This window comes from Haplochromis burtoni, unplaced genomic scaffold, assembly GCF_018398535.1.
Source record: "Haplochromis burtoni strain Fernald_Lab_line unplaced genomic scaffold, NCSU_Asbu1 Contig_7, whole genome shotgun sequence".
In the NCBI taxonomy this organism is placed as follows: domain Eukaryota; kingdom Metazoa; phylum Chordata; class Actinopteri; order Cichliformes; family Cichlidae; genus Haplochromis; species Haplochromis burtoni.
In genome coordinates this window covers 75,269-91,174 of record NW_024582368.1, presented here as the reverse complement: position 1 = coordinate 91,174, position 15,906 = coordinate 75,269, and the positions used below count along the sequence as shown (strand labels likewise).

At 41.7% G+C, this 15,906-nt stretch overlaps 1 protein-coding gene across 4 annotated transcripts in view; it reads right to left on the bottom strand.

Annotated features, from left to right (window-relative positions):
* Nucleotides 1–15,906, bottom strand: part of LOC102313593 (slit homolog 1 protein) — an 83,819-nt gene that overhangs the window by 61,633 nt on the left and 6,280 nt on the right. For all 4 annotated transcript variants that reach the window (XM_005913881.2, XM_005913883.2, XM_005913882.2 and 1 more), the window contains exons 2-4: nt 10,087–10,158; nt 7,776–7,847; nt 6,217–6,288 (exon numbers count right to left, since the gene is read on the bottom strand). In XM_005913881.2, coding sequence (XP_005913943.1) covers nt 6,217–6,288; nt 7,776–7,847; nt 10,087–10,158 — 216 coding nt within the window. The remainder of the gene's footprint in view (nt 1–6,216; nt 6,289–7,775; nt 7,848–10,086; nt 10,159–15,906) is intronic.

The window sequence follows — 15,906 nt, the reverse complement described above, 5'->3', positions numbered from 1 at the left end:
TGTGTGTGTGTGTGTGTGTGTGCGCGCGCACATGTTTGCTTGTATGAATATTTAGAGCATCAGAGATGGTATGAGTGTGTATGTAGAACAGCGTGTACCAGACAGTGGACATACACACACACACACACACACACAGACCACTGATGTCCCAGTGCTTGAGTGTGAATATTTAACAAGCCTCAATCCATCTGTTCAATTATTCATGAGGAAGGACACAAAATCGTTAGTAAATATAAACACCGCTGTTTCTCTCCTGCTTTTGCTACATCTTTGCTGCTCTCCTTTGCACCTCTGACCATCTCTCTCTCTGTTCTTTAACTTTGTCTTTCTTCAGTCTGTTTTTTGTCCTCTTTTTCATTCTTTCTCATTCCCCTTGTGCTGTGGTTGTGAATATTTCAGATGGCAGAGTGGTTTCTAAATTACCCCCTTTTGGCTTCCGCTCTCCTTACATGGTTTGGTCTGCATTTCTCTCTCACACACGGTCCGACTCGTAAAGAAAACAGTGACAAGCCATAAAAGCCACTTTTACCATCTGACAAGGACAGGGGCAGGAAGAGGGACGGGGGCAAAAAGTTAAGGTCTGGCCAGTTTGGTCGCCAAGTCAGGTATTTCAAACTGCTTAAAAAAATAAATAAATAAACATCACCCGTGCACTAAAGTTAAAATTTCACCCAGCGTCACTCAAATTAGGAAAACAAATATAGATAAACACCTCTGATGGTTTTTGTTGAGGAGGTGAGTTCTTCCAGGAATAATGAAAAAATGTGTCTTTTGTTATTAGTGCTCAAAGGATCCTTGGAGAGCATTTCTTTTGCCAAGGTCAATGCTCTTTCTGGCAGTTTTAAAGAAAGTGATGAGGATCTTCATCAGATTTGCTGGGTTGTTCAACACAGCCTGAACTCTACTGGGCAAGCTTTCTTTTAATTTATTTAAGTATTCTCCAGGAATAGTTCTCCAGGCTTTTTGAAGGACATTGAAAACTCTTCTTTGGAGGTTGGCTGCCTTTTGTTCTGTTCTCTGTCAAGATGCTCTCACACTGATGCATTAATACTGAGGTTTTCGATTTTTGTTTTCATGTTCAAAATGAAGCCCTTGACAATCAGATGCTTTTCAGATGGTTTTGCATGGTGGATCCCTGGCTTGTCTCTTGATATAAGTTTTCTATGCTTGAATGAGCCATAACATCCTGTACTGGACTTAAAATGAAGTGAAAAAGGAACCAATGTCCAAAGACAAGCTTTGAAACACTGTCAGAAAACCCAAAGACCATTTGGGCAATTGAGTGAGAGATGCAAATGCTAGCAAAACAGCCAATAGCAGCAGATTAAAAAAAAAGTTGGATGTCCAAATTAAACTGTCATTTTCACCATAGAAGATCTCAATAGCATGCATAGTCAGAGGCTGGCCAAGATGCACATAAAACGTGTGGCTGAAGCTACAATAGTCAAACATTACAATCAGTTTTGTTAAGTGTGTTCAATAAAAACGTACTACCATAATGACAATACTGTCACAATTCACATACTGTGCAAGTAACTTCATAGTGTATACAATGTACTAGACGGAAGTTTCGAAATGGATACACAGTGTGAAGTCTGAAGCTAGCTTCACTGAAGTCTGTGCTGTCATTATTTACTTAGTGTCAGACAAACCACAGTCAAGAAATCAGGATGTCTACCACTGATGGCACAGAAACCTTCTGATGAAGATGAGTTGCCATGGGGACTGCTGCCAAGCGGGAGCCCAAACAGTCCTCTAAGGAAGAGAGAGAGTCCTAGCACACTGAGGCAGGTCATTCATCAGAAGAGACAAAGAGAAGGAAACAACAAGACCAGCTTGAAGCATTAACAGCCTGCCAGATGCACACACACATGCATGCATGCATGCAAAGACGCCTACACAGCACAGTATTATACAAACACAAACGGTCACGAGGAGAGAACCCCCCCCACACACACACATTCAACTCAGTCTTTCACGCAGTCATACACAAAAAGTCAAAAGTCAAAAGAGTTAATTTGCTTGCTTTATGGCACAAGAAGTCTTGGAACACTGGAGCAAGTTTACAAGCCAATCAATCTGAAGCAAATGAAAAGGGGAAAATAGTGTATATGTGCTGAATGGTAACAAAGTCAAAACAAGTGGGAAAACTGTGACAGAGAGATGATTTATAGGCTTAATGATAGTGCACTTTATTCAAGATTTCCTACCCTAAATAATTCTTTATTTTCACTCTGAGCTACTGTTCCCTAAGCATCAAGCAATCAACAAACACAAAACACAGCATCTCTCCAACACAAACACAGAAGAAGCAGCTTTGCATCAACACATATCTGAAGCGGCTCTTTTATCTACAGTCAGAGCCACAGAAAGGACGTAATCCCTTGTGTATGCATACCATCCACACACAGAGATCTAATTATAGTGTTATTCTCTGAGTGTTTGTGTCTAATTAGTGTTATTTACATTTTCCCTCAGTTTTCTTTCTCTTGTGTGTGCACATTTGCCTGTGTGTCTCAGTGAATGTGTGTGTGTGTGCGTTTGGTGTTTGTGTATATTAGAGTACCCGTTGCTAGGCATTAACGTTAAATTGAAGGATGTAAAAAAGCTTCTTAAAGACGGATGAGACACACCCCCTTTTTCAAACCTTTGCCAGGGTTTCCTCAGCTCCCCTGTAGTGCAGGTACTACCACACCCTTCCCACATCCCTCCACCTCCCTCATCTTTCCTGGGGAGTTATACAAGGGAAAACCTTCCCTGATTATCTCCTTAACCCACAACATAATACAAAAAGTTGGTCATTATCGAACGCGACACCCCCTCTAAACAAACCTGTGTTGCTGTCCCAAGCAAATACGCTTGCTCAAAAACCTCAAAATACCCTTTTGTCTCTCCTCCCCCAGTCACCCATCGTCAGGCTAAACCAGATGCTATTCCCTGGGGCCAGCTATCAGACCAATTGCTCTACACGCCCCCGACTCTACTCACCTATGCCATTTTTTTCCCTCCATCCTGCGGTCCTTCCTTCCTCCTGCTCTCCCACTGCGAAAGCACACTAATTACAAACATGGATGAGTAGATTACAGATCTGAAGCGCAGTGGAAGTGGGATAAGGAGTAGTCAAGGGTGGTGAGAGGGGGGCAACAGGTCGTTAACAGTGATGAATGCAACTCTATTTTCACTGTTATTGTTCAGTGATGTTCTGCGCAGCGCCTCTCACCTCCGAGCCACTGTTCCCATGCCTTCTTGTCGGGGTCATCCATCACAGGAAGCTTTAACTAACTCCGTCTCTCCCTAATCATCTCTAATCAATTCCAATTATCTTTCCTATTTCCCCCATGCATCAGTGTCTCCAGGATCTCTGAGGCATGGCAAAAGATAGGAGGCAGTGTAGCGGGGCTCTGTATAAAGAGTTTGGCTCTCACAAGAGAAAGTATGTAGCTCTGGAAAATCCACCTGTGCAGTTTTCTGTTTTTTAAATGAACCAAGACACATTATACACCTTAAACCTATTAGCTTTGACGCTCAAGCACAAGATAAAATTCAGTTATTTCTAAATGCTAAATATTTCTTTCTTTTACGGTAGACTTTACTAGAGCTCTTTAAAAATGTGTTCTAGCAAGAGCACTTGGATTAATTCATCTTCCCTTTGTAGAGCAAACTCATTACCCCGTTAACGTAATGACTCCATGGGATCAAGTGTTTAAAAACTTCCCACAAAACAACACTACACTGCTCATTTAACCAACACCCTTTTATTAACCCGGTAGCTTTTCCTCTAAAGTTTAATGAGAGCGACAATCTCATCTGCTATCCCTCGCTCCTCTACCCCCTTTTGCCCTTCGTTCTGTTTGTCCTCTCAGCAGGGTGTCTAAGACAAATGGCCACTTTGTTATACAAGCTTTCCTTAAAACCCTCACTCTAGAATGAGCAAAGAGAATAATAAAAAAAAGAGTAGAGCAAAAAAGACAGCAAGAGCGTAAAAGTATAGAAAAGCAGAAGGGGAGCAATTAATCCTGCTTCCAAGAGAAGAGAAACCATCTGGGTTTGTGCTACACCTGAGGGCAGCGGGCTTTCACATTAACCTCTTTTGTTGGGATCATAAAGGCAGACCCTAACAAGCCCCAGTGAGCTCTTTGAGCAAGTGCAAAGACTCGCACACAAATACATACGCAACCACAGACTCTCTTTGTCTATTGAGCTCTCTCCCTCTCTTTCTCTGTCGTCCTCAGACACACACATAAATGCACACATGACATAGCAGTGAAAGTCTTCCTCTGGGAGATGAGGACCTTTTAAGTCCATTAAAAGCTGCTGGCGGGAGCGAGACGAGGCTGTAACCCAACCGCATCCGACTGCAACCAGAACCCATGGTGTGGTCGGGAACACTGCTCAGGAGTTGAGAAACACCTTAGGAAAAAAATATCTTTGTCTTCTACTGCTGCTCCTGATCCCACGCTACTAGCCCAAATTTTTTTAACAAGGACTACAAGTCTTTCACAAAGTAGTATCTGTCAGTCAAGCACTGGCACCATAAAGACTGAATTATTGCTGATTCCTTGGCCTTGGATTTGTTTTAACTGTTAAAAAATGCCAGGCACTTTCACACCTGAAAAGCCTCAAGGTCAATTACTGTTCTCTTCTGTCTAACCAAGGATAAAGAACAAATGAGTGTATACACAGACACATAGCGAATCGATTAAGCAATGTTAAACAAAGTCTCACTCTCCAGAACATGGCTGAGAACCCAGTGATAGGTTTAGAATAATGACCATGAAGTTAGACTGGATGTGTTAGCACAATCATTTAGCTGCTGGCTACGCCAGCTGCTCCAGATGGACCAATCACACTGGTTCAAGGCCATCCGCTGGTCTGAGAAGCCTTGGTCTGCTCTTAGTCTACTAGACACACAACTCAGTGCTGCTCAGTGTGAGCAAACAACAAGACAACCAGCCTTGTACCAAAAGAGGAGACCTTAAATTCCCAGCGGCTGGTTTGGGCATAATGATAGGTGACGTGGGGAAATAGTTGCAAGGAAGCGACAGATAGATTCAAGATGGTGTTAAACATCAAACGCAAGATAAACAGATGGAGGGCTAAGGCTAGGATCATGGGTTAGTAGTATCACTATGAGTATAGAAGGAAGGGAAATGACTTTTCCATGTCCCACTGTTTCATTATTCCCAGATGCTCCAGGTAATCTGAACGCGAATAATAGGGGCTCCAATGATCAGTTAGCAACAGGGACACTGATTATACCAAAGAAAGAAAAAGAAACATAGAGCCTCTTTGTAGATGGGAATAAAAGTTAAGCATTACTGTGGGATCGTCTCGCTGCATGAGGTGCATAACTGGAAGGATGTGTGGGTGTGTGACTGAATGGGACCGGTCTTAACAAGAAGCAAACGAAAGTGTGCTCCACCTTCACCATTCATATGATGAAGGTGGAGCATGCTGGCGGACTCGCATGACATAAAACAAACTCATTAAGTAGCAAAGCCATCCTTTCACCTGGACTTAGGTTCATAGTCTAATTTGTCCCTTAACTCCAGTCTGATCAAATCTCTGTCACCCCTGGATCCTCTTGCAGACAGTCTGAAGCCCTTTTCAGACACGGGATACGTAACATTGCTGGCTTCATCCAGCTCTTAAACTGGTGCCATTCTGTCATTCAGACACTTTTACGTTATTTTTCAGACAAACCCACACAATGAGAGAGCCAAAGTACAACCACGATTTTTTCCATATGTGCAAAAGAGCTGTTACACTTGTGGCAGCAAGCATTGTCGGCATAGTGACTTTAACTTGGAATGCTAAGTTATCTTTGCCATTTAAAAGAGCAGGATCTGTGCTGTGAGCTGCAGAAGCTGACCCACAAAAGACCGTTCTTCCGGATTAGGAATTTCAAAACTGCGTCACAAACAAATTGCAAATTATTACTGCTTACAAATTCATTAATGTAGATATGAAGCCAACTAGTTTAGATGTCCATTCTTCTCACCCAGTTCATTTTGCCTTACGGTCAACAAGAAAGAGTTCTGATGTGTATTTCAGCAAGTGCAATTGAAATATATTTGTACTTTAATTGTGTTTATACCTAATCAAACCAAAGCCAGAATTCACCAGACCTGCCTAACTGAGCCATCTTTGGTGGTTTGCATAGTGTGCGCTGACAGAGAGGAAGAGGTAAATTAATAAAAAAGCGAATGTACTTACAGTCGAGACAGGCCAGGGTTCTTCTGAAACAGCAACTCAGGAAGCTGCTGCAGTTGATTACGGTTCAGCCGCCTGCAGCAAGGAAAACGTATGATCAACCAGTGATTGTGCGTGTGTGTCTATGCATGTGTGTCCTTGAATGTGTAGGCTGTGAATAATTTCTTCTAGCTGCCGTAGAATCGGCTTAGCCACAGGCTATTGTGTTTCAGTGTGCTCTGCATGTCACATAAATATCCAACTGAAAGTTCGGGGGAATTAAAACTGCTGGTCAGAGACAGTGCCGTAAATTATCGCTACACAGTTAAATTACTTTGTTTTGCCTTGCAAAATAGCATTCTGTTGACTTTCCCAGAACAACAAAATAGCAACATTTCAATTTTTTTTAAAGTGAATCATATCCATTCAGTTATAGGAACACTAAAACATTTTATTCGGGACGATCTATTGGAAAAAAGATGTTTCTAAATAAAATTAAGAGGAATGGATGAGCTTATTCAAGCCCAAGGACACACTGAGAGGAGTGGTGGTTGGCAAGAGACTCCACGTCAAACAGCTAACATCTAAGACTGGCAGGCTTTATGCAAATACAACAATTAAGTCAATGGAGAACAGACTGTTGCTAATCTGTTGAAAACCACAACTCTCTCCTTTTTGAATGGCCCATTTGAGGCCCATGGGAGCGAATGAGAGGACTGTGGCACAGAGACGCTGCAAATGTGAGGCCACTGCCATGCCTTGAGACAAATTCAGACAGATGTTAGGACTTGTGCCACACACTGTATACACTGAGAAGAGTGTTCGGCCAGCTGAGAGGGAGATTTAGTGCATAATGGACATTAATGGTCTGCTGCTGCTTCGTTCACACTGAACTGTACCTGCTGGTGGGTTAGTGGCTTTTAAACATTAAAGAAACGAGCCACTCAATTTCCACATTGGTCTGGCACATGGAAATGTCTACCCAATGTTTGGGATCTGTTGAATATGGAGGAGGAGGAGGAAAGGCAAGCTGTGCGTGGTCTCAAGTTTGGTAACACAGACTGTTAATGTGGGTTTCAGATCAGGGGAAAGTCTTTTATAAGTTAACCACTATGTCTGCATTACGGCGTGGTCCATAAAGTCATCTGCTGTGCAGGTTTCCATGTGGCTAGCACTATTGATTTACTAATGAGCGGGTTAAGGAGTGGTTGATTGCGTTTGTCTGTGTGTTTTCCCGGCGAGTTTACAAGCTGTCAAGGAGTCCTGGTGCTGTCCAGATGAGCCAGGGTCTGCGGTGGGGGAGGCCTTTTAAGCCCACATATCCCACTGAGGGCATTCCTGTCAGGCAGAGCTAATAAAAATACTCGCAGCCCACACCGTACCCTCTTAGCACCATCCAACCACAATGAAAGGCCAAGATAGTGCCACACACTTGATTTCGCAAGATTTTATGTATCATTTCTGTTAGTCTCATTACCCCCAACAAATACAGAGAGTGAAAACACATGAGAATAAGGGTGGGATTTTCATTTCAAGTTTAAGTGTGTTCAGGCTATCTAAAGACAACCATTGGTCATACTCACAGTCTTTCCAGCTCCTTCATGTCATCAAAGGCCCCACGCTCAATCACAGTAATCTGATTCTCCACCAGCTGCCTGCAGAAAAGAAGGGAACGACAAGTTACGTCACGTTAAAGTCTGCAGGGGGTCACTCTGGCTTTAGAATTGTGTAATGGGCTTGGTTTTAGGGTTTAGGGGGCAAGGGATTTTGCAGTATGTACAGTATTTATATATTCAAGTTGGGTGCAGTATATTCAACACTTCTCTTCCACATACACACACACACACACACACACACACACACAGAGGGCAGTGGTGTGGACTGAGGGGCACTGGGAATCTTGGCAAAAGCAGGAGGGATAGCAGCCAGGAAAGTTTCCAAGGTGGTTCAGAAAGTGTGTGTCTGGTGCTCTAGTGTGGTCCACTGAGTGTAGTAGCTGGGTGGAGAAGAGACGAAAAGTAGGCAGGGGGTCAGAAAGTGTGAGGTGAGCTCCAAGTTTTTGACATCTGACTGAATCAAGGGAAAGTGGGATGTGCGTGTGTGTGCGTGTGCCTGTGAAACAGCATAGCTGTACCATATCAGAGTTTTTAGGCACCACATCAAGGCTATTAGACATAAACAAGCAAACATGGATGCACACAAACACAGAATCCATGCACACAAGTTGCAACACATCCCTTCCTCAAGTACAATGCCAAAGCTAAGACACAAAAAAGGGGCTTAGATAGTTTTGGAAGTGTTACAATAACACAAAATCAGGAAGGAGAGAAAAGTGTCCAGCAGCTTTAGAAGCAACAAGCGCTCTCCTTCATTACATACACAACTGTTCTGTGTTGAAGGTAACCTCTCATGTCTCCTGTGAGGCCATGGCGCACTGCAACTCAGCAATCTGGGCTTCCTCCCCATCGAATATAAATGCTAATCACTTTTCACACTCCATAAACATGGAGAGAAACGTGCAATTCATCTCAGATCTCTTTCTCATGAATTTAGATGGAAGCGGAAAAAATGTGATGAGTACTTTTGAATTGAGAAAACTTTTTTTTTCTTTTTTTTTGAGGCAACCTGCGGGTACATAACCTTCAATTTCTCTGATCTCTTTTGCTATTTACTTTTTGTTGATTGTTCCTTTATTACTCAGTACGCATTTCATCACAGAACAGAGACACAGATTTTGAAGAGCCAAGCACTCGGATAGGTGGATGTAAATCAGCTGTGTTGATTTTAGACTGACAGAAGAGATGGCAGCTCAGTGTAAAGATAAACCTCTGCTCCTGTTCTTGCTCCTTCTGAGGGCAGGATCAGAGGTCAACCTGCTGTTGCCCCACAAAGCCAACACATGTAGATACTTGTTTTTTATTTTACAACTTTCATTGTACCAGCATTTTGTTTATCATACTTCATGTATATGGAAGGAAATCCTGTGTGTGTGTGTGTCTGTGTGTGTATGTATATGTGCCTTACTGTGGCAGTGAGAGTGGATCACAAGCTTAACAGCAAGGGAAGTTCTGTTTTTGGTAGCCCTGCAAGTTGTTTCCTTCTTACTTGCTAGAAGCAAGCTGTCGGCACGAAGGCATTTAACCTCCACATGAGGGTAGGAGGTGGTGCAGAAAAAGGGGCATGCTTAGGAAGACAACAAGGGACGAGAAACGTTGGGACCAGGAGGGGAAAAATGGGCAGGGGGGATGGGCGAGTAACCATGAGGATTGAAAACAGTCAGACTTTGCAGGGTAATAGGAATTATGCTGAGATCATGTTACATTTAAAACATGTTCGGGTCTACAGCGCTTCCCTTTTAGCAGCGTTTTTAACACCTATAGCAGTGCTCACCAGTTTGTGTGCACATACACACAGAGAAACTTTTATAACTACTTTATTACCCGAAGTCACAAGTGCTGTTTAATTTCACAGGAGAGGGAATTGATGACTTCACCTGAATGTGTTAGCTGTGTTGAGAGCCCATTTAGAACTGGCGCTTGTGTGCACATTACATGCTGATGTGAGGGAACAGAGGGCAAGTGAGCATGTGTGTGTCTAAGGGACGGTAAAGTGCAACTACAACAGGCAGAATACAGTGAGAGAGAAGGCCATTATATCAGTGGTTGCAGTCACTCAGGAGCTTAATGTACTTTGGAGTAGGACTCTTGATGAATGCATTGCCACTTCAGTGGGTTTATGCTAATATCAGCAGAAAGTCAGTATAGCTGCAAACTGCTAGGGTAGATACAATTCAGATATGCATGGCTAGATAAACTCAGCCACCAACATGCTCCACAGATACTCCTACTGTACAAACAATTCATTACTGCCCATAAACAGAAGGTGAGTACTTACAAAACTCTGAGGTACTTCAGTCCAGCAAAGTCACTCTTAGTGATTCGTGTGAGGTTATTCCCATTCAGCTCCCTGCAAAGAGAAGGATGCAAACAAAAATTAATAATTACATTTTACCTCTGAAACTATTCAGTAACAGCTTAATGAGCGCATAGCAGCATAGAGGCTGTCACACTTGAGCGATTAAAACAACTGCACACTTCTGACAAAAGTGACACACACACACACACACACACAGTGCACTTAGTTTTTTGCTAAAACATAATCCTGGTATAATAAATGTTGAGAACTTCTTTAAAAGCTAGTGTTTTTTTGTTGGAAATCAAGGAGGCTCAAGGTGCTAAAAGGAAGTTCAAGCTAAGTTCCAACTCTACTGGGAGATATTAAGACGTCCTGTAAAGCCACATTTGAGCTGCCTGTTTGTCTTTCTGTTCCAGCCTCCTCCAACCGAACACCGCCCCCCACCCCTTTCCTCTCTGTCTGCCATGTCCTTCTACAATCGGTGGGGATTAGCAGGAGCCAGCACAGGGGATTTGGGTAGGGCCACAAGGCCAGAAAGCTAAGTGCTTTGGATATAATGGGAGCAGCTCCGTGCTGGGAGCTGGCCATTGCTGCAAATAAACAGGAAATCAAGTAATTGAAGAAGTGATTTGAATTTTAGGTTTGTTTTCAAGTCCTAACCAGATGAACTTGACTCCGACACCCAAGGTTGTTTGGTGGATTTGTTGACCTCTGGTTTGTGTAAATGTAAGATTTACTTTAAACCTCAATAGTAGATTGTATTCTCCTGACAGAGGGAAAAACAAAGCAGGCAAAGCAAATCATATAAGCCTCGAAGGCACTGAGAGTAATCAAAACACACACTTTGTGTGTTCTATTAACTTTCTGAGCATTATGTGTCCACCCTACACTGACCCCCAGGCACTCCTTCGCAAAGTAAAACCAAAAAACTAGTTCCAAATCTACACTGAAACCACTGCTCTCCCTTCCTCAGCAACTCTCTCGCTCTCTCGTCTAATGACCACTCGAGGGACCGTAGTGCTATGCGGTACGAACGAGAACGGTCATTATAGACAGATGGTGGATGTGTATGCGTGTATACACAGGTGCATCGACAGGCGAAGCGACAGGACCACAGGAAAATAAATAATGGACTGGGCTTCGTTAGCCTGGGCTGTGATACACACACATGTGGAGCTCATTACAGGTGCTTACGAGGATACGCGCATACACCCACACACATGCCTTTTTGGATTTCCAGTGTCTTATCTTCAGGGTGGTCATCGCTGATGAAACCCTGACAACATTAAAAAAGAAAGGCTAAGAGACAAAGATTTGGGGGTTATTAAAGAGAGGGGTGACAGAACAAATATACGGAAAACAAATGCTTTTTCCGTTTAGCAATGATGTTTTGTTTTGTTATATAAACGGAAGCCTGTCAAATATCTGCATGTGAGCTGTTATACAACACCATTTCAAAATCTTTTTATATTGTTTGATATTGGGTGGCTGCACTAAATTAACTCTTTCTGGAAACATCTTCAAATGCTGCAGTATCCCGCAGGAAGTACCATCTTAAAGGACACACCTGTTCAGCAAAGCAGTGACATTTAGGCAATGCTCAAATGCCACCACCAGGCTATAGTGTTTAGTCGGGATAAATCCATGGATTCATACTGTTTATGACATAGGCTGACCTTTATGATTGACATTTTGAAAACATCAAGCAATTTTTTACAAAGTCCTTGAAATTGCTCCTATGACAGTCAGGTCTTTTAAAGTTGTCCCGACATTAATCTTTCCACCTTAGCTCATCTTCTTCAAGGACAGATGACTTATTGATGCCGTATTGACACAATCCTTGACAGTTCAGTGCCACACTGAGCTGTAAGATTGCATATTTCTTGCATTGTCCTAAGCATGAATTTCAAAAATATATGTACTGGGCAGTGTGTGTGGCTGATTTTTGGATGTCCAGTTGATGTAAAGAATTCTGGCATTCCCATCCATTTCTGTTTAAGGAGGGAGTAGCTATGGTATGTAAAAGAAAGAAAAACACATAAAGAACAGCGGTATACAAACGGTCACATTGTTCAGATCTACAAAAAGATTGCAGAATATGCCCTGCCGACGTTATTAAGCCATGCCTCTGGATTCAGCATTGCTTGTCTCTGTGTTTATTCCACATCTAAATAATGGCACAGTATGCCAAAGTCAGATTTAGTGCCAGTTCAAGCAAAAGTCTGCTGTTTATTAGCTACAGTATCAGTCATTGCTGTTTCCTTTGTTTTCCAATCAAAGAGAGCTAAGCAATGGCTTTTGGCACTGCAGCAAAGGCATATTAACTCCCTCCATATACAGATGTTTTCTGATACTGACTTTGTGCGGGATTTCACATTACAGTACCGCAGTATTACTTTAGAGGCTGAAAATTATTAGGTATCAGACTGAGTTCCTATAGTAAAAAGATTTCCACTTCCCAGTCTCAGTCAAATCCATTCCACCCTCTGGAAATTCTGTAAGAATTCCCAATGCTGACACACTTCCTGAGGAGAAAACGGATTTATGACATCACAATCTAATCCGTCTTCATCTTCTGTCCCAAGCAGATTGATGCCTGAGAGTATTTCCTGGTGCACCTTCCCTGGGGTGGACATGTGGCAGCTATGCTCCATTGCCCTGTATCTCTATAAATTCAAAGGAGCTTGAAACACTGCTACAATGCTGAAAAACTCATTACGTTTATATCTGCCAGCTGCTGGGGTCCCTCTTCTGAGCCTTTTTCTGACCTGTTTCAAATTGAGCCACATTATGTGAAATGATACTCCAAGTCAGAGAATAAGCAAGCACAGTGGCTCACTGAAGTTTTCACACAGATTGATCCACATGTGCTCTTTTTCTTACACACATATACAACTACAATTTCAATATATGGGACCAAAGAATGCATTGAACCACTCCCACTGACTCGTATATGAACAGCACCACTGGGACAGGCAGTTGTGTTCAGATCAGAGCCAAATCACAACTAAATGGTCACAGGAGAAACTACTGTTGGCTGCAGAGATTTTCAGCAGCAGAATCGATTTTCAAAACAAAAACAAACATAGAACCACTGGCTAGCAAATGAGTCATTATGATGAGACAGTTACTTAAAACAAAGCAGGATAAGGCAAACAACTCAATTTAGAGTTCCCACATCTCACAGGTTTTGTTAATCATTCCATTCAGAAACCATATTACTGCTACTAGGGTTGTCAAAAAAAAATAATACTCAGATACAAATCACTACTGAAAAGGATAAGACGATCATTTGCAGCAGTGTTAATACCAGCAGCGCCTTGTTTGCCTCCTCCAGCTGACACACAACTTCACACAGTACTGCAGAATGGCAGGCACACAGCCCCTCCTGCCAATAACACCTGTTCACATGACTTTGACACTTTGAAAAATTTCAAGAGGTCAGAGGTCATGCCAACAACATTCTCGTGTTTTTAAAAGTTATTATAAATGTTAATCTAGCCAGTACCCATGTTAATGCTACCTGTTAAACTATTAGCAATTATCTGATTAGCCACATTAGCCATCTGTCGTCATTAAGCTAGCAGCTAGCAACTATGTGGAGGCTAGCTTACAAATGAGTTCTGCCCATCTGTATTGTTAATAGACTGTTCATTTAGCTAGATAACACAATTATTTGTGTCACCAGAAAAACCAGCACTACCTCACAGAGCCTAAAAATAGTCTCTCTTTTTTTCACCACCTAAGAGAATCTTAATTTTTTAAGGCAGCTTAGAAATATCGTTGTCATTGATGTTATTGTTTTTATTGTTTCAATATTTTTTTTATTTTTTTTTTTAAAAAGCCCCTTAGTTTTTATGACAAAAAAATAAGACGCTTTGTCTTATTTTTTTTTCTCCAATCCTTTTAAAAATAGTATCTAATATTTTCCTGTGAGTCGGTATTGTGCCATTCCAAGAATGTTTTCATTGATTAATGAAAACATTCTTGGCAAATGCTTTCGCTTTCGTCCGTCTTGCGCAATCCCAACTGCCACACTTCGGCTCATTTTGTTTTAGTTTTCATCAATTTCAGTGTTAGTTTTAGTCATATTGTGGGGATTTTTTTTAAATTCAGAAAGAAATATTGTAATATAAACAGACATCCAGCAGACATCCAAGTAAAAAAAAAAAAATTAAATCAAGCCTTGACAAGCATGTTGTGAGGAAAAATTTGACCAAATTGAAGGTTTTTCATTCACATTTTTTTATTTGAATTAAAACTTTATTTATTTTTTATTATTTTAATTACGTTTTTTCTACGGAAGCGTAGAGCTGCCACCCAGGCAAAAGAAAAATACAAGTGTATCACATTATAACGTGAAAGGTTTATTGTTCTAACAAGATACTTTTCCTGTTTGTACAATATACTATCATGTTTGTACAATATACTTTTCACGTTTGAACAACATAATATCACGTTATTACAATATACATAATTATCACGTTCGTACAATATAATATTTATATTGTACGAACGTGATCCTATAATGTACGAACGTGATAATTATGTATATTGTACGTGATATTATGTTGTTCAAACGTGAAAAGTATATTGTACAAACATGATAGTATATTGTACAAACAGGAAAAGTATCTTGTTAGAACAATAAACCTTTCACGTTATAACGTGATACACTTGTATTTTTCTTTTGCCTGGGTGGCAGCTCTACGCTTCCGTATTTTTCAAACTACATAATTTTATTTGTTTTTCCTTTTTTCACACCTACTATTAGTTGTTAATATGGTTCAGTTCACTATAATAATCTCAGTCCCATTCCTGGTTTTACTGAGGAGAGTCTAAGGAAGCTGGTTCATTTTAACAGTCGTATATTTACAGGCACAAATTTTACTAACAGGCTGCAAAAAATTATGCAGCAGGCTAGCAAAAGTATTTCCGCAAATGAAAACTGCAGTCATTCTGTATCGCTGCTGTAAGCGCCACAGGACCATTTGTCCTGGACAGCTTTAGCCTGGCAGGGAGGACAGAAGCCAGCTGATTGAGGATTGGTGGCATAGCGCTGTCCAAACTCCTCTTGTGGAAACAATCTGATGAACACAAGCTTGATGTCCCACAGCCTAAAATGTGAATGCTCATTAACCACAATCACACACTGATGATGCTCTTTGACCAGACCGCTGAGCACACATCCTAATGAATGAACAGGTTGAGAAGCTGTGAAGAAGCAAAGCATTCCTCCTCCCGCAGACTTGGCAGCATATGGGCTTGACAGCCGTAAAACACGCAGGTGGAGACAGCAGGGGAAGAAAGACAGTCACTGTGAGACAGAAAAAGGAGAAAACTACTCTGACGGTGTTGTTAGCTGTCGAAAACCGACGGTGTGAAGCAGTGTGGCAGAGGGTTGCCGTTAGCCATGGGAGCTGTGAAGAGCTGACGGGCTGTCTGGGAAATGTCAGTGGAGAAATGAGGCCTAAATGGCTGGAAGACTACAAGAAGAAAGTGACCTACATACTAGATGGTCAAACGGGGTACGTAACCAGTTGACTGAGCACACAACAGTCTCATACTGAAAGACTGTGAGAATGAGAAGGAAAGGAAGAAAGACCACCATGACCAAAATAATACACTCTTAAACCCAACTGGAACACTTCTGTCCACAGTAAGAGGTCAGATTTCTGCTCAACTCAAAACATTCCCTCTATTGAAATGTGGCTTTCAGACAAGCAGTTAAGGCCTTTAACTGTACATTTTTGGTGTGTGTGTGTGTGTGTGTGTGTGTGTGTGTGTGTGTGTGTGTGT